The sequence below is a fragment of the Patagioenas fasciata genome, chromosome 17 (assembly GCF_037038585.1).
Source record: "Patagioenas fasciata isolate bPatFas1 chromosome 17, bPatFas1.hap1, whole genome shotgun sequence".
NCBI lineage: Eukaryota > Metazoa > Chordata > Aves > Columbiformes > Columbidae > Patagioenas > Patagioenas fasciata.
In genome coordinates, this window is record NC_092536.1 from 4,369,983 (window position 1) to 4,395,640 (window position 25,658).

General features: G+C 47.2%; 2 protein-coding genes across 5 annotated transcripts; one reads left to right on the plus strand and one right to left on the minus strand.

Annotated features, from left to right (window-relative positions):
- The first annotated feature begins 286 nt into the window (after positions 1 to 286).
- TMEM120B (transmembrane protein 120B) lies at positions 287 to 10,982 on the plus strand. 3 transcript variants are annotated; one of them, XM_065851563.2, is made up of 12 exons: positions 287 to 485; positions 2,164 to 2,282; positions 3,080 to 3,196; positions 3,979 to 4,038; positions 4,620 to 4,715; positions 5,672 to 5,761; positions 7,426 to 7,491; positions 8,395 to 8,456; positions 8,690 to 8,782; positions 9,138 to 9,202; positions 9,356 to 9,428; positions 10,236 to 10,982. In XM_065851563.2, the coding sequence occupies exons 1-12, from the start codon at positions 417 to 419 to the stop codon at positions 10,310 to 10,312; spliced, it is 987 nt and encodes a 328-aa protein (XP_065707635.1). In that variant the 5' UTR covers positions 287 to 416; the 3' UTR covers positions 10,313 to 10,982. The 3 variants fall into 3 exon arrangements, with proteins under 3 accessions (XP_065707635.1, XP_065707634.1, XP_071672057.1); XM_065851562.2 differs by having other exon boundaries at positions 291 to 485; positions 9,356 to 9,424; XM_071815956.1 differs by lacking the exon at positions 287 to 485 and adding an exon at positions 1,809 to 1,904 and having other exon boundaries at positions 9,356 to 9,424.
- A 1,778-nt stretch (positions 10,983 to 12,760) lies between these two features.
- On the minus strand, positions 12,761 to 22,435 carry RHOF (ras homolog family member F, filopodia associated). 2 transcript variants are annotated; one of them, XR_011741673.1, is made up of 6 exons: positions 22,166 to 22,435; positions 21,989 to 22,076; positions 16,149 to 16,258; positions 15,408 to 15,542; positions 13,954 to 14,256; positions 13,263 to 13,357 (listed from the first exon to the last, which is right to left on the minus strand). XR_011741673.1 is itself a non-coding variant. In XM_065851376.2 (5 exons), the coding sequence occupies exons 1-5, from the start codon at positions 22,334 to 22,336 to the stop codon at positions 13,193 to 13,195; spliced, it is 669 nt and encodes a 222-aa protein (XP_065707448.1). In that variant the 5' UTR covers positions 22,337 to 22,426; the 3' UTR covers positions 12,761 to 13,192. The 2 variants fall into 2 exon arrangements, 1 of the variants encoding a protein (XP_065707448.1); XM_065851376.2 differs by lacking the exon at positions 13,954 to 14,256 and having other exon boundaries at positions 12,761 to 13,357; positions 22,166 to 22,426.
- Positions 22,436 to 25,658: the final 3,223 nt, after the last annotated feature.

Sequence of the window (25,658 nt, forward strand, 5' to 3'; positions counted from 1 at the left end):
GTCCTGCCGCCCAGCGGGTTGTTATGATTACAACAATAAAAAGGAGCAGGAATACGCCCGCACCTTTTATGTTCCTGCCGTTCACGGTCAGCCGTGCCCAGGCAGCCCCGGTGCGCGGTCACCTCAGCCGGCAGGTCCCTCCGAGGGGACGGTACCCGCGGTGCTGCGGCCCCACCAGCGCCACACGGGCGGGGTTTATCTATTTATCTATAATGAACGGAGCTACAAAGCGCCCCGAGCGATGCGGAGGAATCCCCGGCGTCCGCCGCTCCTCATAGGGGCGTGGCGATCGGTGCGCGCCCCCGCGCCATGACGTCAGGTGCGCACGTGGCCCCCGGTTGCGGGCTCGCGCCGCCGGTCCGAGCTCGCGCCGCCCGGTGCGGCCCCTTCCCCACTCCCCGCCCCGCATCCCCGCCATGAGGTTACAACCGGAGCGGTGCCGAGGCGAGTGGCGGGAACTGGAGGAGGAGTTCCGGCAGCTGCAGGTGAGGCGGGGGCTGTGCGGTGCGGTATCACCGGGACTCGCCCGGCGTGGCATCCGGTGCCTTCCCCGGTTTTGCGTTTGCGGGTACCGGCCCCGCTCCCGCAGAGCCCCCTCCCAGCCTGCGGCAGCGCGCTGGGCGCGCTGCCGCAGGCTGGGAGGGGGCTCTGCGGGAGCGGGGCCGGTACCGCCGTCGTTCCCCAGCTTGAAGGGTGCGGGAGGCTCATCCCCTCCTCGCTGCGCACAGGGGAGGCCCCGAGTGGGTTGTGCCCGGCAGGGCCACGCGTGCACGGCGCCTTTGCTGCAGGCCCGGGGTGCACGCACGGAGCCCAGAAACACCGCTGTGCCCGGGTGGAGGTGCTGCGTGCACTTGGGACATCCCAGAGCAAAGCGCGGCCGTGCCCAGAGTGTGGCTGATGGGGCACACGAGGTGACACGGTGCCCTGGTGGAAAAGGGGGACCGGGTGTTTTCCTGCACCCGTAGCGCAAGGAGCGGTGCAGGTGACGCTTGTGCTGCAAGCAGCACTTGGGCAGAGTTTAATTCCTGAGGTGGGATGGGAGAGACTCCAGTGCTGTTTATCTGCCTTGCAGAAGCACGTTGAGGGATGGAAAGACCTTGGAGCAGAAGCTGAGAGCTGCTTCTGGAAATGGTTTTACCTCCAGAAACCTTCCCTATATGTCATCAATGCTGCGCCTGCACGCATGCTTTAAATCTTCTAGCCGGTTTTAAAACATGACCGGCTGTTCTCACTCTGTGGGGCTGTTAGCCTCTTTTAGGCTGTTAAACAGAATGTGCACTGCAAAAAAAGGCGTGATTTCCAAATTTAGCTTGTTGTCTTAATTAAAAGGCAGTTCAGGTTGCAGGCTTGTTAACAGAAGGAAAGGTGGTGGGTGGGCTTGGGGGGGATCGCCAGCTGGCGTGGTTTTGTTGATCACTTGTTTGCAGTGAATCTCACACGCAGCGACCGGTCTTCTTGCAGGGTGAGATGCTGAGTCTGACCTAAACCACAGCAAAATGTCAATGACTTATCCCTGCCTCAGTTTCCCCATCTGTAAAAGGAAAGCAGAAATGCTTCTAGGTGCTGGTGGCACAAGGTTATCATCGCAGAGGTGAAAAGTTGGGATAACGTCCGTTATCCAAGAGGTTTGGGGCTCACAGCAGAGTTTCTTGTAGTTGCCTTGTATGTTCTGGGTCGGGGCTGTGTCCTCCTGCAGAGGAGAACCTTGGACTCTGGTCGTGGCTCTTGCCCCTGACGTGCCGGGTGGCTGGTGCCACTTGGGGCTGCGCTTGTATTTGAGGAGTTTTGATCTGAGGGGCTTCAAAGTGGCTGATGCTGCCGTGCAGCAGCACTGAGCATCCCTCGGGTCCGTGGGGACCAGCTGTGAGATGGGGCCAGGGGACATCCAGGTTTGCAGAGCAATTGTAAGCAGCCACATCTCTGGGGTTTTATAGTTTGGGTTGCCTGGGCAGGGCCTCACCTGTGGAACAGCAGCTTCATTAATGTGTTTAAGCCATGTTGGATCAGTGCTGGTTTGATGTCGCCCTTTCCTTGGTTGTTTGCAGGGGTCCCTGTTGACTCCCAAAAACCAGGGTTTTGCTTGCTCACTTCTGAGGTGAGGACCAAATGCAATATGCGACCTAGAAGAGCTCTTCATACCCATCATCTTCTCTTCTCCTACAGGAAACGCACAAAGTTTACAGGCAGAAACTGGAGGAGGTGACCAGCTTGCAGACGGCCTGCAGCACGTCCATACAGCGGCAGAAGAAGACACTCAGGGAGCTGAAGCACAACCTGCAACGGTAACGGGAGACCTGGGGGGTGGAGGAGGCGGAGTGGGATGGTTCTTCTTCCCAAACAGCTGAAATATTTGGATTTTTAGCCTTTTAATACACAGTCTGTGGAAGAGTGGTAATTTTGCTCCGTATTATTCTTGAGTCACCTCAGTTTGTCACAGCCAGATAAAATGTTTGTAACCCCATGAGAGATGGAGCCCTGTCGATAAAGAAGGTCCTGGAGGGAGCCTTTGTGGCTCTGCGTCCTTGCAGGTCCTGTACGCTGCAGAACCAAACAGCCTTTGGTCCATATGTTCTGCTTGCTGAGCAGAGCTTTGCTCCATAAGCTGCACTGGAAGAGCAGCATCAATCCTTGAACCTGAAGGTGTAACTTGCTGCTGGTTGGGTTTACAGGAGGGAACTGATCCCTGGGAGCCACAGGTTAAATTCCTTGTGTGCAGATCTGAAAACACCACCCTCACCACCACGGGTTGCTAACGCCGCCGTGCTCCGCTCTGTTTTACATTAATTGGTAAAACCACAGTTTGGTAAATCATCATCTGTGTGTGTTGTTACACCCTGAAATACATCATGCCTTAAAAGAGCAGCTGATTTATAAATCAGCTGGTTGAAATAACCTACAACGGGATAACCCAGGTAGTGAAATAAAATCACGGTAAGCCAAAGGATACAGCAGAAACACAGGAGCGACGTGCAGAGTGTCACCGACTCTTGCTTTTTAACAGCACGCGCTTTATGATAACATTATTTTCCTTTAAATAAAAAGGTAAAAACAGGAATATCTCGGTCTGTTGTTCTTGCAGGTGCAAGCCCAGAGCGAGTCCCGAGGAGTTTGCTCTCATTCAGGAGATCAGCACCCAGATCAAGGAGAGGCAAAATGCCTTTTTTGACATGGAAGCCTACTTGCCCAAGAAGAACGGGTACGTGCTCCACCGGGCGGGCACGCGCGCTGCGGGAAAGCTGCTTTTCTTAAGGTGTTCGAGCAGTGGTGTTCTCAAAGGACAGTGTTGAATGTAGAACAAATACATGTAAAACTGGATTCATCATAAACCCCTTGCTGAGCTGCTGTGTCAGTTGTACAAAGAATTCATTAGCTGGAGGTGTATTTAAATGTGCTGCTTGTAGGCAGTGCAGATTTTCTTGTTAAAATCAAAGTAACCCTGCATTGGTGAGAGATCGTGCAATTCGCTGTTTCACACCGATGTTTTCCTGGGCTAATTTTTTAAAGACTAAATCAGCACATGAATTTTCTTTATTTTTTTTAAATAGCGCTTCCAAGCAACTTAAATTCTGTACTTCACTCCAAGTGGGGTTGGTGGGACAGGTTGCTTTCAGTTGTCCAGGGCTCTGTGATGCTGCAGCCCCTCGGAAGTTTCTATCAGAAGCTTTTCTTCCAATTTCTCCCTGTTATTTTTGGTTTTGCACAGTGCATGCTATATATCTTGCCCTTAGACTGTAGCACAGAAAAGGGACCAGGAAAATAAACATTTTCTCGAACTTCTTCGAAATACTGACCAGTTTTTTAAGTCTAGTTGTTTAAATCCTTTTCTGCAGTCTATCTCTCCAGTTTGCCCTAATTAAGAACCCACAGCAAACGTGGTTTTGGCGGATGTGTTGGTCTCTCCAGCTCTGATTTGCATCATCCTGTGGTGTTCAATAAAACAGACTTTTGTGGGTCTGCTCTTGTTTTTGTGTCTTCCAGCTTGTACTTGAACCTGGTGCTGGGAAATGTGAATGTAACTCTCCTGAGTAACCAAGCAAAGTAAGTGAGCGCTTCCATGCGTGTGATTTTGGGGTTCTGGGGGGCCAGCTGTGGGTATGGGCTGAAGTGCAGGGGCGGGAATGGTTTTGTCTTGGATCTGATGAAGATGGAACATCGAGGGTGGGCATCACATCAGACCGGGACATGGGGCCAAGCAAACGCTTCGTGCACTCCGATAGGTTCTATCCATCGTTTGCTTTTAAGCCCAGCCTGTTGCCTTAATTGTGAGGTGTTTGGTTTTGTTTTCCAATGAAAAATGGTGGTGTGATTTCTAGGCATACAGGGCTCCAGAAAATGAACATTTTTGTTAACTTTATCATGCCAGCCAGAAACCAGCTCGTGTGCACTTAAACCATTGAGCTGCCTTGCAGGGTAATGGCCCTGCAGATGGACCCTGTAGGTGAAACTGCCTTTTACCTCTGTCTGCTGCTTCTCTAAATGCTTCAAGCAAAACCTCTCTCTGGCCTTGGCAAGGAGATTTATATCTGGTTTGAAAAAAACTGAAGCAATGTTCCAATAAAACACCCTTTAGCGTCTGTGCGAGGTGTGACGCTTCCCACTGGGTGGCTGTTTCCTTCCAGGTTTGCCTACAAGGATGAATATGAGAAGTTCAAGCTTTATCTGACAATAATCTTGTTACTCGGGGCCATCGCCTGCAGGTTTTTTCTCCACTACAGGTAAGGCTGTGTTTTCACTCTTGCCTTGAGATAATGTTTAGGCTTTGAGCAGTTGTGCTGCCCCAGCAGGAAGCACAGCTGTCGGTTCTGCACCGGTTCTTCACACCAGCAGCACCTGTATTTTTGCTACTTGCTTTTCCTTGTTTAAGAAGTCTTTTGTAACTATGAGAAATCCAACATCATGTTTCCTGATCCGTCATTTTTCTGGCATCCTGCTATGCTTGGGAACAAGCAGTTGATTTTGCCTGCGGGTTGTCACCTCCCCCGTGCTGCAGCTCTGGGGTTGCAAAGGCAACAAGAGGGTTTGTATGAAATGGTCAGACGCGAAGCGTTATCTCTAGCTTGTGATAGAGTGTCTGAGCACCAACAAGCTTCCACTATTCAGTTTTGCTTGAAAAACATGAAGGTGTTGGAGCCGGGCACTTCCCCTGAGCTCTGCGGGTCTGGGTGAATGCAGGATCATATGAAGGATGATGCTGCTGTACACAGAGGCTGCCCCGAATCCCCTTGGCTTCAGCGCTTTGCAAATGATAGATTAAAAACATATCTTTTTTTACACCCAGAGCGTTGTGCTCTTCTGCTCTTTAAGTTGATTGGATTTGTATAGATCTCAAGGAATCTCCTCATTGAATTAGCCTGGACATGCCTCTCTAAATTGGATCATCTGCTGCTTCCATGGTGCTTTCTCTCCTTCAGAGGGGTTTAATGCCGTCTCTGTGCACCTGCTGACCAGCTCACGATCTGCAGCGTTGTGTTTCCAGAGGAAAGGGCTTGGTGGTGCCGCTCTGTGCAGTTCTGCTCGTGGGTTAGAGATGCTCAGGCCTGGCTTTGTGTCCATGGCCTCACTTGGGCAGGGTTTTGTTCACCCAAGGGGAGGGAGGAAAAGCATTTTCTGAATGTGTCTTTATAATTAACAGGATTTCTTTTTCTGTGTTTTGTTTTTTTCTGTTTGCCAGGGTGACAGATGAAGTGTTTAACTTTCTGTTAGTGTGGTATTACTGCACACTGACGATACGGGAAAGCATTCTCATTAGCAATGGCTCCAGGTACTGTGTCACCTGCAAAACCTCTTTAAAGCATGAGATGTCCTTAAAAGCAAAACAAGAAACAAAAGTGAACTCTGCTTGACGCTGAAACCCAGCAAATCCGAGATCCCAATGCCTCTGCGCAATCTGTTGTCTCTGTCCCTGGTCACTTCCAAGGGCAGATGTGGCCACCTGAAGTTTGAGGAGGGGGAAGATGCAGTTCCTAAAAGTCCATAAGTTCTTGGTCCAAAGCACTGGATGTTTTTGGTAGCCATGGGTTAGTTGTAGATGTGGTCTGGGGTGTAAAAGTGTGGTTTTGGTGAAAAGACCAAGGCGAGGTACCAGCTCTACACCCTGTGGTTAGCGTGGCCACCCCGCAGGCCGCTGCTCTGTGTCCTGAAGCGTTTGAGTAAATTACAGTCATGTTGAGGGAAAGTTGGCGGTGGGGAGATAATTGTAGAGAGAGCTGGGAACACAAGTGACCCCTGGGAGAAGTGAACTGGAAGGTGATGCTCGTTGCAGTCCCTCGGTTCTTTACGCACCCTTAGCGGGGCGGGGAGGTCCTGCTGGTGAGTTGTTCCTGGACTGTCTCCCTTGGGTCTGGGTCAAGAAGTGCTTGAGTTTGCATTTGTGTAACTGAACCTGGAGTCTGGTGTTGGATTTTAGCAATAACCTGCTGGCTGCGTGTCCCCAGTTTTCATCACCCAGACAGGCTGGCGCAGGGAAGCCGCAGCAATCGCCGCGTCTCTTCCCACGTGCGTTGGTTTGTGGCGGCTGCTGCTGCAATGTTTGCAGCTCCCTGTTGCATTAATTAATTGGGCTCTAACTTGTCTTGTTTGCCACCTTTTGAGGAGCCAGCATCCCGTTAGCCCAGCGAATCTAATGATGTAAAAACGGGCTGATTTCTGGGAGCTGCTGGAGAACACGGTTCCCAGCGCTGGTGTGGGCAGCAGGGGTGAAGCCATCGCTTCTGCAAGCACGGCTGTCCCCAGGGGTGCTGTGGGGGGGGTGTCCCATTTTGGGGTACTTTCCAGAGAGGGGGCATTGCTGCGGGGCCAGAGATGAAGAGCTAAAAGCAAAACATGGGGATGTAAAGTTGGTTGCAGTGACTCGGGTGCTGTCTTGTCTTAGAGGTCACACAACTTCAGCTGGAAATGCCCCGAATTAACCCATTGTGTTGGCGTAGTTCCCAAAGCAGTGCTATCCCTGGGCACTCCACTTCTTAATTCTGCCTCGCTATGGCCTGTGCTCGCTTTGCTGTGGTTTTTCTGAGCTTTCTGCAGCGTTCATGTCTGAAAGAAACAGCCACCTCATAGGAAGGACTTAGAAATGTCACTTATTTGCATGGCACTGGAAAGTAAAGCGGTGTGTGGGCTGAACCTTGTGCGTCGTTAGTCACCGCGGCACCTCGTGCTGTGGGAGCTGCTGCTTCTGGCTGTGCTGGGAGCTCGTGGGAACACGAGATGTGTCCTGGTCCTGGGACCCCCTTGTCAGCTGTGGATTCCTGCCCCAGCTAAGCTGTATTGCCAGGACAGTGCTCCACACACCCCTTTTGCTTGAGCTGAGCTATTTTGTTCCCTCTCCTTCTCCTTCTCCCAAGTCGGGATCATTTTTTGTCTGTAAAGCCTGAACTTGTGATGCTAAACCCCATGTTTCTCATCTAACTGCCACGTTTTTCTGTTCAGGATCAAAGGCTGGTGGGTGTCTCATCACTACGTCTCCACGTTCCTGTCTGGAGTGATGTTAACGTGGTGAGTCTGATCTCACTGCTCGAGGTGCTTCCAGCCCATTTCACACTGTTCGCCTCATCTCTTTAAACCCGGTGTGACCGTGAAGCTGTGGCCACACAGGCACATGATGGAGTGTCAGAGATAATGTTTGTCTGATGTTGCACATGTTTCCAATGATAACAAGTTTATATTTACATTGCTGATTTAAAAAAAAGAAGGAAAAAAGCAAAACCCTAAGCTGTAGTTGTGCCGATAGCAGCAAAATCTCTGCACGTCTCCTGATTTCTGGCTCTGTTTAACCAAGCAAACAAGCAGCACTTTGCTTTAGAGGGACAAAATGAATCTGTTTGGTGCCTTCACTGGACCCAGATTCCAGAGTATAAAGCCAAAAAGGCAAGTTACCTTACAATGGGTGGTGGCATTGGTCAAAGAACATGATGATGCGCCCCATGTGTGGCCCCTGCGTAACCCATCTCAACTTTGGCATGAACTGATTAGTTAATAATTAATTGATAAACAAAACAAAAAACCTACAAATGTTTCTACTCCTGAATGTGTAAGGGGGTGACACAGTGACTGGAGCACAAGGTCCCCTGTCTGTCCTTACCCTTAGGATAAGGAGCCCAACCACCCCCCGCTCCATGCTCAGGCTCCCGATCGGCTTCGATCGCTGCCTGGGGAAAACCGCAATAAGCAAAGGAATAAGGGGGGCAGCATTTATACAGACTTGAGAGGGCAAACCTAATCAATCTGCGTTGTGCCGGGCGGTGTAGGATCCTCTCTGGGCTCCCGCTGGGTGCAGCGGGCTGGGTACCAGCTGCTCGCTTCGCTTGCTAATGGGATCCGGCTTGGCGGGGAGGGAACGGGCACTGTGTCATATGCTTTTCATCAAACAAATGGACCTCCTTTGTGTTTTGCTTTCAGGCCAGATGGGCTCATGTACCAAATGTTTCGCAGTCAATTTTTAGCATTTTCAATATTTCAGAGTGAGTATCTCTTACATTGCTACTTCACGGGATAAAATAGTTTTGTATCGTACAAGCTTAGAAGAAAACACTTCTGCTGGCTAAATACAGGAGTATTAAACTCTAAAAATGTAAAGATAGTGTACAAATATAACAATGCAATGCTGTTGGATTAAATGTTATTAAAGTAGTTTGCTACGTTTATCGTGCTTCTGAATAGCCAGTGCAATGACGTTTTCTCCCTCTTTCTCCAGGTTGTGTTCAATTCCTACAGTATTATTATCAAAGGGGCTGCCTCTATAGACTCCGTGCTTTGGGGGAGAGAAACCACTTGGACCTTACAGTGGGTGAGGTTTTCTGTGACGCTTTCTGTGTGACCTCCTTGCCCAGGTTGTGGCTGCAGTGATGGGGCGAGGGCTGCAGAGCTGCCACCTGCTGCCCTGTCCTGAGGCAGCGACACAGGCTCTGATCCCCCTCCCTGGTCCTCTGATCTCCCTCAGCTCTTGGCAGGGTTGAAATGAAGGTTTCATCCTCATCTTCGTCCCCCTCCCATTACCACACCTTCAAAAGTCTGCATTTTAAATGGGTTGGTTATTGCGGAGCGGGACGGGAACAGCCCTCGGGGTGGTCTGGGTGGGATGGGCTGCAGCTCCGGCCCTGGCGCTTCTCTGCTCACCTGCTGCCTCTTTGAACCTTTTCCAGAAGGATTCCAGTCCTGGATGTGGCGAGGGCTGACGTTTCTCCTCCCCTTCTTGTTCTTCGGGCACGTAAGTTGGGTGATCCCATTCTTCCCTCTGTGGCTGTTGCAGCACCATAAGAAGGTGCTTTGGATCAAAGGCACCCATGGCAAATGTTTCTAAATTTACCAGAAATGAAATAGCTTTTCTTATTTTAATTTTTTTAATGATTATTATTTTTAGTTCTGGCAGCTGTATAATGCCATCACACTTTTCGGATTGTCGAGACATAAGGAGTGCAAAGAATGGCAGGTGGGTGGTGTTTCTGTTCACAAAATGCACGGGGCGGGGGGAGAGGGGGTGTTTGGTTACGTTCTTAAAGATATTTGGGCATCTGACCCCATCTAAATGTCTCAAGATGTACAAGAGAACTCAAAATAAGTGGGGAAACTTGCACCCATGAGTCACCACACATGGGTTACACATACAAAAATATGATGCAAAAAAAACAATGGCAGTGGATCACTTAAAAATATACTATCCCCTTTATTACCCCACCTTTAGGGATCCTTCCACTTTTTTCGTAGTTGCTGTCACCCATCAAACACGTCTATGAGTTTTCCAGGTGTACAACTGCTCCTGTAGATCCAGATTGGACCATATCACATGTGTGGTGGTGCAGATAACCTGATGTTGGTCAGATCTTGCTGTAGCTGGTGCACTCACTCTGTTCACTGGCTTAATGGGGAGAACAGAGAGATGGGTCATTCCCCCACAGCTGGGCCACTGCTGGCTGATGAAACTCTTTGTAACACAATGTTAATCCATTGGATTGGACTTAATGGTTTGATTTTACTGCCTGGTAGAGTCCAGCAATATTGAGTGTAATCCATGTTGTAATATTGAAAAGTAGAAAATGCTACTTAAATGATCATGATAAGGATATCCTTGATATTAGCCCACACAGCTGGATGTGCAGATGTGTATTTGGCTCCGACCTCTCCTAACGTGTTAACAGAGCCCTGGATTTGCCACGCAAGCCCCATCAGATTTCACTTAACCGCGGCCCAAGCAACACCCCCCACCTCTCACCTTTCCTTTTTCTCCTCCTTTCCCCTCTCAGGTTTTCGTGTTGGCGTTCACGTTTTTGCTGCTCTTCCTCGGGAACTTCCTCACGACTCTCAAAGTGGTGCACACTAAACTCCAGAAGAACAAAGACAAAACGAAGAAGCTGTGAAGCCCCCTCCCCGGTGTGGGCTTTGGGACAGATCCCGCTCCAGACCCCAGCCGAGCTGGGGACGGGCTCACAGGGACTCATCCGCCCCCATTTTGGCGAAGGATACGGACTCTGCCAGCACAGACTCAGTATTAACGCAAGCATGGCTCTGCAGTCCTGCTCTTTACGTATATTTAATACACAGTGTGTTTGCTTTCTTTTTTCCTGTATATAGAGCAGCATGCGCCAGTGCTGGGAGAATGTGGGACCTACTGTAATTCCAATTCTGGAATGATATTTAACACTTTCCAGTTTTATTATTTAAATTCTGGGTACTGGACTTGCGAAGGTTCATGGACACTCCGGGTTGGTCAGTATTATGGACTGAATGCTGTTTTTTAAAGGCATTTGCTTAGACATCTTTTCAATGGCAATACTAACCTGTGTGTACTGTGAAAAAATGTCCATCTTTGTACCATACTGCTGCTATATACACTTTAAAAAAGCTATTTAAAGAAGAGAAATCTTCTTTTGGAAACAAAATCAAGCAAAACCAGCTGTGAAAAGGCAGGGAACTCTGCTGTCCTTCTAGGGAGACCAGGTCATCTGTGCAGGCCTGGAAAAGACACAAAATAAACCATTCAATACACCCCTGCTTCAGTCCCTTGCTAACACCAAACACACTGCCCTTCAGGTTGGTTTTCTGAGATGCTGTTTTTCCTGAAAATGGCCTTGATCAGTGGCAATAAGTGCAGTTGTGCCTCTCTGTTTTCAGTGTTTTTTGCTCCCAGTGCTGTTCTGGAAAGGGGAGGACAGACTGAGCAGAAATAGTAAATACTTCCTTTAGATGCTGTGCTTTCATCGATAAATAGGAGAATCTTGAACACTTATTCAGGAGGATGGCAGAGGACAAATCCCAACTCCCATCCTGCTTAATGCCTTGTGCTGCTTCAACTTCAGCTTATTCAAATGGGCTTGTTTTGGGTGCTGGAACATTGTACCTCAGGCACAGCTGAGAGCTGTGTTAGGTGGCGTCTTTCCCATCGGCCAAGGCTTCCTGTGAGCTTGCACAAGCCCAAATTGGGCACACGCTTTGGCAGAACATGAGCTGAAATGATGCCCTTCTGCCAGTAAACGTGTATGAAGAATTATATATGCGCTACAGACTTGAAATGGTTTCATCAGTTCTGTTGCTGCGAGGCCGGCAAAATTACCTTTAGTGTCGCTGTCCTGTGGGCATGAACAATAAATTGCAATTTGCATATTTTGAACAACTTCCACACCAGCTGGGCTGGATCTTGCTGTGGTTTGACTTTTGCACAGCCTGTGAGGTTGGGTTTTCATCCTTTCTGCTTACGAAATGCACATTGTTTTATTTTGAGAGGGATGCTGGAGCCTGGATCGGAGCAGTGGATGCGGTTCACCGGGGTGGGGAGCTCTGCGCTGGTGAGTAACTCGAGTTCTGCAGCGTGAGAAACTCAGATTAAAATAGAAAGATTCCTGCTGTGGAGCTGAGGGTAAACACGGTAACTTCTCTGCATTGATGTTTCGGTTTCGTGATGTGTGGTTCTGGGTGTTTTACTGACAAGTGTCTTCTTGTAGAGAAAAGGCTGCACAACTCTTCCATTTTTTTCTATAGTCAAAGATGCGCACAAACTTGTAAAATAACGATGGCTCACTCCAAAACAAGAATCTTTCAGCAGCTGGCGTGTGTATCTAATACGACTCCGGGCATGCACCACCTTAAACTCTTTGGCAAAAGGTTGTGTCTTGGTACCATTACGCAAGTCCCGTGTATTCCCCCTTAGGATGGGCTGTAGTTTGCCTCCTAGAGAAAGCTCCAGCACCACCTGCGCTGCAGAAACCTCCTTCCCCGTCAGGGTTTGGTTTATGGTGGCTACAAATTAGTGATTGCTCCTAAAGTTGGAGGTCTCGCTGCATGAAAATGTGCAGAAGAGCCAGGAGATCAAGGCACGTGTATGAAGTTGTGCAGTGTGAGAATCCTCATCCTTAACTGGCAGCTTCATCACAAAAGGGAAAAGTTTAAATTACAGCAGTAGAGATTATTTCATCAGTAATGAACATGAGTTAAGTATTTCCCTTGGCATGCACCAATATTTGCATCTGTATTAAATAAGCTATATAAGTTTATTGTAAAACTGACTATGTTACACATAGTAGCTACTTGCAGTGCTTCTCACTTTCAGTGCTATAAACTGAGTATTTTTCGTATTTTATTTCTGAACTGGAGCAACCGATGTATTTCCATTGACAAATCCCACTTTCTGGGACAGCAGCAGGCCTGGCAAGGAGAGCTCCAAAGGAGCAGCTCTGCAAAGCCCGGCCCAGCCACACAGGAGCTGTAGCAGATGCTCTGTCTGCACACTCTGGGAGCAGCTTGAGGCAAACTCCTACCACTGCCACCAAGTACATTAATTAAGGTAGAACTTTATTTCTGTCTCTTCAAAAGTGCCTGATAAGCTGCACTAACATCACTTCTAGATGATGTAGCTTTTCTGCTTGAAAAAGACAGTAAATGGTAGCTATAACACGGCACAATTATTTTGCAGAGGAAAAAACCCACACCGCTAATTAAGTCATACAGTAGTAGTCGCTGTTACCATTTAAATAGTGAGTCCAAGAGCTGACTGGTGGTCGTTTGCAGTTAGGAGCAAAAGGCAGATGGACAAAGGCACGCAGCATCAGTTCACCCCGATACAGAGCTGTGAAAACTGTGAGAGCAGTGCAACAAAAGTGCAAAAACCTGAAAATAGAACTTATTCTAGGAATACGAACATGTTATGAAGGAATGGTCTTTAATACTGGTTTGGAATCCGGATCATTTTGCTCTCATGGAGTCCAGTTCATAACACTGAGCACATTTTCTGTTTCTTTTGGCGCTTGGCTTTTTTCATGGCGTTCAGTGCAATGGTTGTTGCTTCTTTAAACACATTTTCGATGTTTTCACGGCATTTTGCTGAGCACTCCAGGTAAACTTGTGCATTAATCTGCTGACAAGCTGCTTCACCCTGGAAAGAAAAAAAAGGTAAGAAAAGCTGTAAAACCCAATGGATGATGGAAGGAAGGTGAGATGGGAAAGAAGGGAATTATATTGTACATCTTTGTATCATGAGGTCAGGAACAAAGAAGCTGCCTCTGAGTATAGTGCTAAAATGGCATTGGTAATAAACTGAGGCACTGTTAAATAAACTGCAGTCTCTAGTGCAGTGCACTAGAGACTCTAAGATGCAGACTACTGATAGAGTAAGAATAGTCTCAGTACTAAATTTGCTTAAAAGAAATGCTGAGGCAGATACTCAAGAGAGGATAAGATGTGTAAATTTGGGTTCTATTTTTTTCAGGCCTGACCTTGACTGTTATGTGATGTCACCTTTAGTATTGAATGTCACATGCAAAAGCAGAATCTGGACTAATGTCTTGCTCGTGCACATGCAGGAACCTCAACTTTTGCTTTGGAGCATCTTAAACTTTGTGTGCACAAAGAGGTGTCTGCGTTTCTCAGCCTCACCCAAACGCATGCGATGGAACAGACTAGACTCTAAAACACTTGCATGCAACCCCGGCTGTGCAAAACCACCACAGACAGAACAAAGCGTTTTCTTACTTTGCTTGTGATCCTTTTATTGGCATTGCAGAGTCAGCCCCCAGTTTTGAACACCTGTGAGCCCTGCAGTGTGAATGCCACAGCTCACAAACTCTGCATTTATTCATTATAAACCCTGCGAGTGGGGTCACTTGAGCACTCAGGCTTCTCTATAGGGGGATTTTTCTTCAGCACATTTAAGTGAAGTTTGTCTCCTTCCAGTTGTTTGCAAGCTGTAATGCTGGCGGATATTGTTCAGCTCCTCTGTGCCTGGCATTGGAAGCATCACGTCGCGTGACTCAAGATGCCACCAGCTGTAAAAGACTGAGGTAGCGTATATGTAAGAGGAGAAGAACTAAATGGGAGGGAGCACACAGGAGACAAAGTCTGTACATCTTCTGGGCCCTGGAATTTAATTGCATGAGGCCTCAGCAGACTGGCCAGAAATAGTTGCTTCCCCTGAACCTCATGTGTGAGTTATTAATGCAAACGAGGGACAGTCTGCAGCCATTCACAAAGCAACAGGATGGACATCTCAAGCTGAAAGTCCCAGCAGGGTTTAGTGGTGATGCAGCTGCAGTTTCTTTTGTGCTCTTTAGAAACGGGTGATTCATTCAAGGTCTTAGTGCATTTAACCTTGTTCCTCAGACTTGTGTCTCGAACAGCTCAAAAGCTGCTGTTCTTGCTCCAAGATGAGAGGAGAAGGATGGCTTTGTAATTAATAAAAAACCCAGCAAAGTGGGAGACCAGAGCAGAAAGGTCTTGTGTGACATGGGACAAGCTGTTCCACCCCTGCTCCTCCTGGACCAAGGACAGCTCTACCTGTCTTGTAACACTGCATTTAAATCTCACTGCTTGTAATACTTAAATTGAAAACATTTGATAACATGCACTTTTTTTTTGAAGACAGAGACTTCAAAGAGAAGTCTCTTATGTTAGAGAAGCCTTGCAGATGTTTTCGCTATTGCCCTTGAAAGGATGTATTTTTAAATAGGGTTTGCAAACACATTTTTTCCAGAACAGTGAGTATTTTTCATCCTCTAATGTGTATCCTAGCATCTCCAGGCTTTCTCAGAGTCCTGATCAAAGTACCACATATCCTGATAAAAATTATTAAGGGAGTTCGACAAACTTGACGAGGCTTACAAATTTGTAACCAGGAAAGGAAACAAGAGTGAGATGTAATGAGCCCAGAAGGTGTAGCCAGTAGTTTCCTTTCAGACATCTCAAGATACACAAAACACTCTTCAAATTTCACTTTACTTTGGTACTAGAAATGGGTGGGGATTTGGCCACTTCCAAAAAGGACTTACAGAAACCCCTTTTTGTGCTGACTGTCAATCATTTCTTTACCTGGACAGTGTGATCACCTGATTTTGGAGTATGTGATTGCACTTGTGAGCAATGATGCCATTGTAATAAGCGTGCTTTATCTCTTGCAAAGAGCACACTGCTTGAAACACACTTGTAGTTACCTGGTTGTAAGTAATGGGTTCCTGCCTGGAAGCCCTGAGCTTGCGCAGCAGCTCTTTGTCTTTGCGAAGGTCGGTCTTGCAGCCGATCAGCACGACGGGGACACCGTGGCAGAAGTGATTCACTTCAGGATACCACTGATGGGAGAAAAACAAAAGTGTTACAAGTTTTACTTTTTTTTTTTTGTCTGAAATCAAAACAAAAAAGCCAAGGAATAGAACAAGCATTTATTATTTGCACAATTTATGTTACAGAAACATTTACGAGTCCTACTCGAAGTCAGGAGCTTTATAAAAACATTGGTGGCATCAGTCACTATGCCAAAACGCTTATTTAACCTCTGTTGAAATTCCGAAGAGCTCCTCTGAAGTATCTAAGAGCAGAATTTGGACCAAGTCTTGCTTTGTTTTGCTGGTGCTATGTACAGGAACGCTAACTTCTGCTCTGGAGCGTTACACAGATCCCAGTACAGACCAGTGCTTGCTGATATCTCTCCTCTCTAGTTAAATATGCTCATGATGGAACCAGACTTGTGCGCAACGTTGACTGTGACGTTTCACTGCTGGTTTGTGATCTTTTTCGTGTGCTGCAGAGTCAACCCCAGTTCTGGAACCGTGGGGAGGTGAAGTCTGAGGTCCAGGGTACAGACACTACAAGCATTGTCTTGTTTAATCTGACATTTCATCATATGTCAGGTATATGTAACTCATTTAAGAGGTTGAAGCAATTATGAAGGCTCTTACCTTAGCCGCTACGTTATGAAAGCTGGTGGGGTTCATGACATCGTAACAAATTAACACGACGTTTGTGTTCTGGTAGGAAAGTGGTCGTAGCCGATCATAGTCCTCCTGCCCTGAAACACAGAGAACCTTCTGGATAAAAGAAATCTCTGTCCTTAACAAGCACTATGATGGGAATACATGAAGATATATACTCGAGATCAAGAACAATGGCACTATAGTTGCACAGACTGAAAGTCTTCCATGCTTGTAAAATTCCTTCCCTTGAATGCAGGAGATTCCTCTTCACTGACAAAACTGATGCTTTAGAATACAAAATATGTCCTCAGCTAGTTTTAATCAAAAGCCTGCTTTGTCCAACTGCTGAGTACTTCAAACAGTTCTAATCACCCATTGCCAAGTCACTGCTCGCAAACAAAATCAGCAAGAGGAATTTGACAGTTATCAATTAAAACATTTGCAATTTGGCAGTAGCTCCATTCTCCCCAATGCATTTGCACACGCGATGCTGTGGGGAGGAAAACCACCGTGCTTGCTAGATGTGAATGCTGAAGTTAAAATCCTAGCGGCAAACTTGCTCTTCCCAGCCCCGTGAGCTGCGAGGAAGCAGCGATTAGCACATGGTGCCTTTAGCGCCACTGCTCGCTGTACCAGCACACGCGTGATTTTACAAGACGTGCTGCAATATGAGCCAGGCTTAACTAGTCTTTGAGACTAGTTAAGGACTCCACAGTAGATGCTGCTGAATTTTGGAAAAGCAGGAGATCTGTCATACTTCTGATTAGGGATATTCTAGCATGTGATCTGACAAGAGGAAGTTAATTTGCTTCAGACCTGTACCCTTCCCCTCGCTGTACGTGTAACTCAGCAATTATAACCCTGCTGGGGGCTGAAGGTGTCTGGCTTTGAGAAGCTGAGTTCAAGAAAGCAGTAATTACCAGATACAGTTGGCAGCTCAGGAAAAAAACCCTATCTTTTTAATTTGAATTTTTTTCAGACACTTAATAAGGAAGAAACCGTGATTTGCGCAGCCTGTAGAAGATCGATTTGTCACCTCAATGCCACCCCTGTAATCAGCTACATCTCTGCGATGCACCACATTTCCAAAGTGAGAACTGGGAATGCTGTTCCTTCTCATGATCCACGACGTACACACAGCCCATCAGTTTGCCCGAGATGGTTGTAACATGGGAGGCATAGGTTTGGAGCACTCTGTATTTGAGCTCCCGCAGGAGCAGCAGGTTCCGTGGGCAAGGTGCAGAACAAAGAAGGATTGATCCCTCAAGGGTTAATCCAGAAACAATAGACAATTGACAAAATCATGCATGTTTTATAAACATTCAGAGCAAAGACTGTACTGCTTAGCCCTTCTTATTGTCCCAAATCCATCTACTTGTTTGCAACCCATTTACCATTTTGTTGCTGAGATAATCCTCTAAATGTATTAAGCACATCAGGTGCCAAACATTTTATTTCCCTCCTAACTTCCTCTAGCGTAGAAGAGTTTTAAAATGAAGGAACAGGGCTGAACCTATGTAGTAACTGAACATATATGCAAAGCTCCCAGTGTGCTTCCTTGAGCACTGGTGGCTGTTTTCTTTCCCCAGTTAACAAAAAGCATTCTGTGGAAGAACTGGTCAAATACATGCCTGTGTGTGAGCACATCTGTGTGTGACTCTGCCTTCCTCAATTCACTGTAGCATCAGTGCTAACTCTTTGCAAAGATGGCACTCCTGCACGCCTCTGTGACGCGCTGCGCAACCCACGTCACTGCAGTCGGGTCCTGTGGTGGGGTGAGACCTCAGGTGAACGGAGGAAGACGTGAAACCACAGAGCTCGGTCTCATGTGCATGTTCATCTCTGTCTGCTCTTCCTTCGCCAATTTACCACCGAAGAAGTGCCAGCCTGTGCGTCACTCAGTCCACAAAGGAGCTCAGCATCCACTGGCATTGATAGGAGAAGGGTAAATGATAAAATTAAGACTTGCCAGCCTCGGAGTCTATCAATACATGCTGTCCTAGCATGGAGCAGCACCGTCCACCGCCACCAACCGCCAGCGGGTACGGAAGGATGTAATATCCTGCCACCAGTCCCGACCAGCCGACCGCTTCCTACGTATGTCCGCATGTCGTCTGTAATGCTCCGCGCTCGTGGTTTGGGGTTGACATGGAAGCAGGCGATGCTGATCCCTCACAGCACAAAGAAACGCACCCAGTTCTTCTTGATTTGTTACTCTGAAGGCTCAGTGGGAATACCATGGTTATTAGCTTGCTAGTTATGTTTTTTCGCTACTCAGTTTAAAAAAAAATTGGGAAACAGAACATTCTTGGCAGAAAAAAAATGGTAGGAGGTGACACTTGGGGGGGTGCACAATTAAATTTAAAAGTTGGGGTTTGTCTTCCTCAGGCACGCCCTCCCTTTCAAAGTTATGAAAAATTACTCTTGCACATACTGGCTTTTAGAATTTCTCTTCAGGCCCCAGACTGGTGTGCATCTGTCATTACGGACCTGAAACATCCCGCTGGAGGCTTCGCGCGTGCTTCCTGCGGGTCAGGGCGAGCAGCCGCAGTGACGAGGCGCCGCTTCCTCCCCAGCCCAGCACAGCGCTTTTCTTTGCTCTGAGAAAGTCCTGAACCCAGCGGGATCAGAAATGGAACCTTGTGTGTGTGAACTGCAGCTAAAGCAGCGACACTTCTCCCTCGGTGTGTAAAAAATTAGTTTACCTCTCAATGCCTTTGCCTCTAAAGAGCACAGCAAGAAATGGAAATTTTTGACTGAATAAGCAGCTACAAAGCCTGTTTGCAGACGAGACAAGTGCTATTACAAAGGCTTTATGCATTGCGTATGTATCCCACCAACTTCCTGCAGCAGCAAGAGGTGTCTCTGATGAGGAAGATAGAGTTGCATGGCACAAAAATCTCACAAAAATGGTTATTCTAGTGTGTTTTAGACTAACTCATTAACTTGTAGCTTGAAATATTTGATTCTTAGGCTCTTTGTGTCCCTCTCCTTCAGTAAGTAGGACAAGCTCAAAGTCTCAAGCTGCACAGGGCTGGACAATACAAAGAATCCTGACTTTAAACAGCCCATGGAGCTGAACCTGTCCTTTACCTTCCCATGATGCTGACGTACGTGCAGCTCTATTTAGTGTTGTTCTTTGCAAGATCCTAAAAATATCGAAGTCCTGTCTGCAATGGGTGCATCATGAAGGTCCAGTGATACTTTTTAGAACAGCTTTGCCTTCTCTTCCCCTGCATGGCACTTACCTAAAGCCCTTCACCTCAGGAATGGTTTTACATCCTTTTGATCCCATTTAAATGATTTTATGATAACCTGAATGATCTGGGAACCTTTCAGACTAAGAAGAAAAACACAAGCATAAAGCTGTCTTACAATTTGAGAGAAGAGCAAAACCAACTCGAGCAGTTGAGTAAGCCAGAAGATGATTCATAAAATATGGCCAACAAGCTGCATTGTTAAACCACTGTACTTCCAGTAATAAGCTGTGTGTTTAGACTCCTCTTTAAGCTGCAATTGCTGCTCTACACCCACCCCAGAGCATCATCACCCAGCTGAGGGAGTGATTTAACGAGCTGCTGCTGCATGATCCGACAGAAGCAAGTCAAAATAGTGAAACACCAATTCAAAAACTGCATCTCCCAGGCTGCACCCACAGGGCAGAGGGACAGGAGCTCTTGTCTCCTGAACTGGACACTCCCCTCCCTCTTATCTTACAGAACTTAGAGGACAGGATACAACTCTTGCTCCTACTCTGACGCTTAAGGAACTCAGCATCGGTTTTGTATTATTAAAATCAGGATGGGATTAAAATGTGTGCTCAAGTGAGCTCTTCCTCCAGCATAACTTCCAGCTTCAGAAGGAAGATGAAAAGCTGCTTGAATTAAGAGTTGGACACAGATCTGTAACATAAAACTATGTAAGCAGCTTTGAAAACCAAAACTCGAGTCTTTCTCCCCCTCCAAGCAAATGCCTTAAGCAAGGTGGCAATGTCCCCCCTTTCTTTGCACCTGATAATCTTGGTGTGTCTCATGCAAAGCACAAGATACTCAACAGGAAGGGAGGAGACAAGTGTCAGTAGCCTACAGCAACTTGTAGCCTGGTGGCTATGATGGTGTTTTGGGAGGTGAAACATGTCAGGTTTCACATTTTTCAGATGGGAGATGGAGAGCAATTGCTCTTTCAGGGCAAAGAGCTCTGCCAATGAGGCAAGAGGGTACCCCCTCTTCCCAAAGTGTCTTACGAGACACAAAATACATCCCACTTTGTTCTTCGAAGGGACAAGGCTAGTTCCATGCCTGAGCAGGGCAACAGGGTAAGATAAGCCTCCAGCCCAGAGTTCAGCGAGGATTTTCCCGGCAGCTGGTGGCTGTAGGTCTTGCACAGAAGTCCCGGTGTGACGCAAGGAGCTGGGCACGTATGTCAGGGTTGCAAGAGTTTAATGCTGCAATACCGAACTTGCTGTACTTATTGCTGTTTCTGGATCCAGCCCATGTTCCTTAAAGCCTGGAAGAGACTCCAAAGGCAAATGCTGGAAGCTGTAGCTTTATTTTAAATGAGCCAGCAACCGTATAACAGGTGAAAATTCCACACTGATAGTGAACAAACATAAAAACTCGACAAGTTCACTGTGGCAAGTTCTTTGTGCCAACACACTGTATTAAGGAAATCCCTCTTTCACACTCAATTTCAGCTGTTCTCTTTTCCTTTAAGCCTTAAACACAAAAGCCCCGCCATTCAGTAGAAGCTACACTATCCAAATCACTGGATTCAAGAACAGTAACATTGACACAAGAAGATATATTGGCAAATAGGGTGCTCACGATCCTACCATACTGCGGTAAAGATTAGCGATAAGAAGATTAGCGATAAAATTTACTTTTAGATTAAAAACCTTTAACTATTCAGGCATCATGCGCAGTATGCAAGAAGTGTGTTCTACTTCTATTAAAAATCAATATGGGCTGCATTTGGTTCTTATTTGTCTTGGTGTAAATTTGGAACATCTCCACAGGCTTGAACTGAAACAGATGATTTACAAAGAGCTGAAATGGAGCATGTGTCAACTTTAGGGTTCATTTAGGAACGCAGCTGGATAAGAGAGTCCAGGAGCTTTGAATGAAGTTGAACACAAACCACTTCACAAGTTCCTGAAATGAACCCAAACAAACTACCAGCATTTTCAGATAAATTTTACTGCTACGGCCTTTTAATTTTGAACATAAACCAGCCTTTTTCTCCTTCTCTATTTGATCACACATGGCAGGAGATTAAAATATTTTCCTGGTTGACTGTATTATGCTTTGCATCTGGGAACTGGGTTTTAATACCTTCAGATATGTTTGCTATTTGATGTGATTTTTCTTAATAAACTAGCTCGTTAAGATGATGAACAGACCGTGGCTAGAATGGTCATTAGACAGGTGACTTTTTTTTCTGGAAGGCACATTTGTGCATCCAACAGGTGATGGTTGTTTTGTTTGTAATTCAATCTCTAGCAGCCCTAACTGATATTCCACTAAAAGTCTGCTAGTAGAAAAGCAGCTTGAAAATACATCCAGCTCCACGCTCATCGAATATCACTCTGGTTTGACACAGCAAAAGCTGCTGGAGCAGAAATACGGGCACGTCCACAGGAGCAGCATTTCACACCGGTAAAAGCAGTTTCTGCTTATTTCTCTGAAATTACGGAAGCCCAGGGCCGGGTTTGGGCTCAGACCCCGGCGGGTCACACAGGAGCCGCCTCTCGCACTTTTGCGACCGAGAAAACGGAAAGTGTGTGGGAAAAGAAAAGAAATAAACAAACCCATAAAACCCCCCCTTACCTGCGGTATCGTACAAATTGAGGGTGACCTCCTTCTTGCCCACCGTCACGCTGGTCGTGTACTTCTCGAAGACGGACGGCGCGTACTCCTGCGAAGGGAGAAGCGGCTCGAACGCGGACGAGCAGCCCCGGCGGCTCCGCCGGCCGCTCCGCAGCCCCTGCGCCCCCCGGGCCTCACCTCGGGGAAGGCGCCCTGCGCGTACACCATCAGCAGCGACGTCTTCCCGCAGCCGCCGTCCCCCACGATCACCACCTTCACCTGCTTCTTGTCCTTGGCCGACGGGGCGGCCGCGCTGCCGCGGGATCCCCCCGCCGCGCCCTGGGGCAGGGCCCCGTTGGCCGCCTCCATGGAGCGGGGCCGGGCCGGGCCGGGCGCAGCGCCGCCGGGACGCGGCTCCCCCCCAAGCGCCGCCGCGCTCCGCGCGCCCCGGGGCGGGCAGGAACCGCCCGCGCCCCGCCGGGGATTGGCCGCGCCTCAGGTGCCGCTGCGCCCCGCCCGGGGCCGCGCCGCCGCCTCACCCCGCGTAACCCCCGGGGGGCCGCTCCCCGAAGCCCTGAGCCGCCTCACGGGTTTGGGGTGCCTGCGGTATCGGCTGCCCCGGCTCACCCGCGGAGCCCCAGTGCTGAGGGGAACACAGCCCCGGTGCGCACCGCAAGAGCCCCCTCAGCGCCCGGCAGGCCTCCTCCCGCCACAACCTGCTGGGCACCCCCGGCCTCCTGCCCAGCCTCCCTGGCCTCCATCCACCTCAGACATTGGGTCCTGTCCCCTCTGCACTCCCATCCACCCGCCATGTTACCCACACTTGAGCACTCATCCCCATGCAGCAACTATGGCACCAGCATCCTCCCTCCTGCCCCAGGCCTCATTCATTCCTCCATGGAGCTCCTTTGGGCCTCAGGCGCCATGTTGGTTTACCTCAGGTCGCCAGCGGCTGAGGGGATGGCTTCCAGCTCAACCTCAACGCCTTTGGTGGTGGATCCCAGTCACAACGGCCAAGAGGGGAGCAGGGGCTATGGCAGCCCCAGCAAGGGAAGCAGGTACCCCCTGAAATGCATCTCGTTGCCAGCACTGGGAGTGGTGGTGACTTGCTGCTTGTTTTGTACTTTATTTGTTGCTTGAGTAGGAACTGACTGCTCTGTTCATGGCTTATTCACCCAGTCCTACCCATCCAAGATGAGCTGTGGTAAAAATAAACCAGCATTTTAATTGCAGATATGTGATGGCTGTAGACACCTACCAAGTGTTTTGTGCCGTGGAGAGCAGGGGATCACAACAGCCAGACACGTTTGGCCACAATACACAGGTCAGGGGAGTGACGCTGAGTTGGTGACAGACCTGCCTGGGTGCAAATCTGCCACCATTCAGCACAAAAATATGTGTTTCTTTCCCAGCAGGGATTAGCACTGAGCTCTGTCACAAATAAACCCTGTCAGTTCTTAAGAAATCAAAGCTGACTCTAAAATTTTTGAAATACCACTTCTGGGAATAACAACAAAACCCCAAGGGTGTGCTTGAGTGTAGCAAGATCATTTAATTCAACTAAAAAAAGAAACGCCACAACTCTAACAGGGGTTTGCGTTTTCTCCTGCACGGTTGTGTCACTAGATGGCCTTACAGACCGACGGCAAACACGGCTGCACATCACATCTCTTCCTAGGAAGACTCTGCACAAAGCAGACGGCAAACAAAAAGCAAGAAAAAGATATGTCAGCGATAGGGAGGAGAAAGGACATGTAAATGATGATGATGATGGTAATAATAATGCAGCCAAATCCACGTGTATTTAAAGCCAACCATTTTACTGAGGAAAGAGTGAACGCGAGCATGTAGAATACACAAGCTGTCAAAAAGGTGCTTTATCAACTGCAATCTTACAGTATCTTACCTGGAACACTGAGCTCCTGTCGACTGCAATGGCTGAGGCCATTCCAGTATCGCATGGGAATTAATGGTTTTAACCTGAAACAATTTGTTTGGACCTGGCTCAAAACCAGCATCATACAATATATGTTACGATCAACAGCTAGATTTAGTAGTCTTCCTCAGCCTGAATACTGTAATTAAGGGTTTTTTTTCAAGTCAGTTATTGCCATCGAGAGGTTTTTTGGGGGATAAAAGTATTTTGTGGGCCATTGTTAGGTTGTTTTTTTTTTCAAGTCTCACAAAACAATCTTTACATTCTCATGACTTTTTAGATTTGTACACCTCTAGATTCAGGAGAAAACAATATAAAATGAGTAGATTATCAAATCAACCATAAACACTCCAAAGACTGTTTTTAAGTAATAGGTGTTCTATTTGTAGTGAGTCACTTTAATATTAATGAAACATAGCATTTAAGTGTCTCGGTTACTTATTTTTAATTAACAGGCATGCAGTGCTTTGGGCATATAAAGTCCTATACAAAAGCTAAGTGTATTTAGCTACGTTCTTCTGTTTGGAGGAGCTCTGAATACTGTAAAAGTTTTAAGTTTCTATTTAATGAAGCTCTATCATAGTACATGCCCTTACGCTATGAAGCATGGCTTGCAGTAATATTTCTAATGGAAAATTCAACTATTTTAGCTGACCAGCAAGGTCTCAGACTACTGGTACATCTTTGTAGCCACAACTGCAGAGAGGAATAACAGCACACGCCATCTGCTGTATACTCATATTATTAGTTGATATGGTAATATCAACTAGATGAGAATTGGACCTGTTCTTCCTAAATGTCTTTAGGACTAAATTATTGAAATACACTTCAGAATTTTCTTGTTGATAATAGAGACCCCAGTTTTACAAAGACTTAAACATGAACTTAAAAAGAAGAACCAGTAGCCCCATTTATGTCAAAGGAAATATTCATAAACTTCATTAAGAATGTGCATAACAAGATGGAGCCTTAAATATTTATTTTTGAACATAACCACTGATATTAATTCTTTGTGTTTTCAGTGATGAATACCCATTACAGCATGTACATATAGAGCAAGAGACAACCCCCTGAAGAATGTGCAATAGCAAAGACAGACCCTGAAGAATGTGATTTACCATGTAAGTAGAGTGAATTTCTGATACATTTCAGATGTTACACAAGAATTGTTTGTCTGGTGCACAGACACTGAGGAACAATCTCTGCCCCACAGAATTTGTTGTGAACTGACAGGGCAGATAGGGAAGGGGAAACTGGAATGCAGGAGAGCTGAACTGTACCTTGCACACACAAAGAAGTTATGAGTGACAATCAGTGTAAGAGCAGAAGCCTATGGCAAAGCCAGCTGTATATTCAAGGTAATTCAATTTGTTTACAGAGCAAGAGTATGAAATTGTTTTTTCAGTCTCCTTGACTTTTAGCTGCTTCTCAGTATCCATTTCTGTAGCGTTTCTTGCTGTTTCTGTTGCACATGCAGAGCTCTACCATCTGGTCCTCATGGCCTGATATTTTACACACATGCCCCCAGCCCTAAAAATCCCTTGGGCCACATGATTCACCATCTTTTCAAACCTTGCCATGTGCCTGGTTTTTGTGTAGTAGCTCCTCCTGATGTAAATCCCTTGTTTCATAAGGGCTCTCAATTGCCTTTTTCACTGAAGGCAAGGTGGCTGTGACACCTGCCAGTTTCTAAGACATTTAACCCAACCTAAAACATTATTACATTGTCGTTTCGAACCATATTTTTTTCCCCGG

Bases quoted from the DNA above. Each gene is read 5' to 3' on its own strand.
- TMEM120B (XM_065851562.2), top strand. From the start codon at position 417: ATGAGGTTACAACCGGAGCGGTGCCGAGGCGAGTGGCGGGAACTGGAG. The intron at 8,783-9,137 runs GTGAGGTTTTCT...AACCTTTTCCAG, and splicing joins CCACTTGGACCTTACAGTGG to AAGGATTCCAGTCCTGGATG. The intron at 9,425-10,235 runs GTGGGTGGTGTT...TTCCCCTCTCAG, and splicing joins AGGAGTGCAAAGAATGGCAG to GTTTTCGTGTTGGCGTTCAC.
- RHOF (XM_065851376.2), bottom strand. From the start codon at position 22,336: ATGGAGGCGGCCAACGGGGCCCTGCCCCAGGGCGCGGCGGGGGGATCC. The intron at 16,259-21,988 runs GTAAGGGGGGGT...TCTGTGTTTCAG, and splicing joins CAATTTGTACGATACCGCAG to GGCAGGAGGACTATGATCGG. The intron at 13,358-15,407 runs GTAACTACAAGT...TTTTCTTTCCAG, and splicing joins AACCCATTACTTACAACCAG to GGTGAAGCAGCTTGTCAGCA.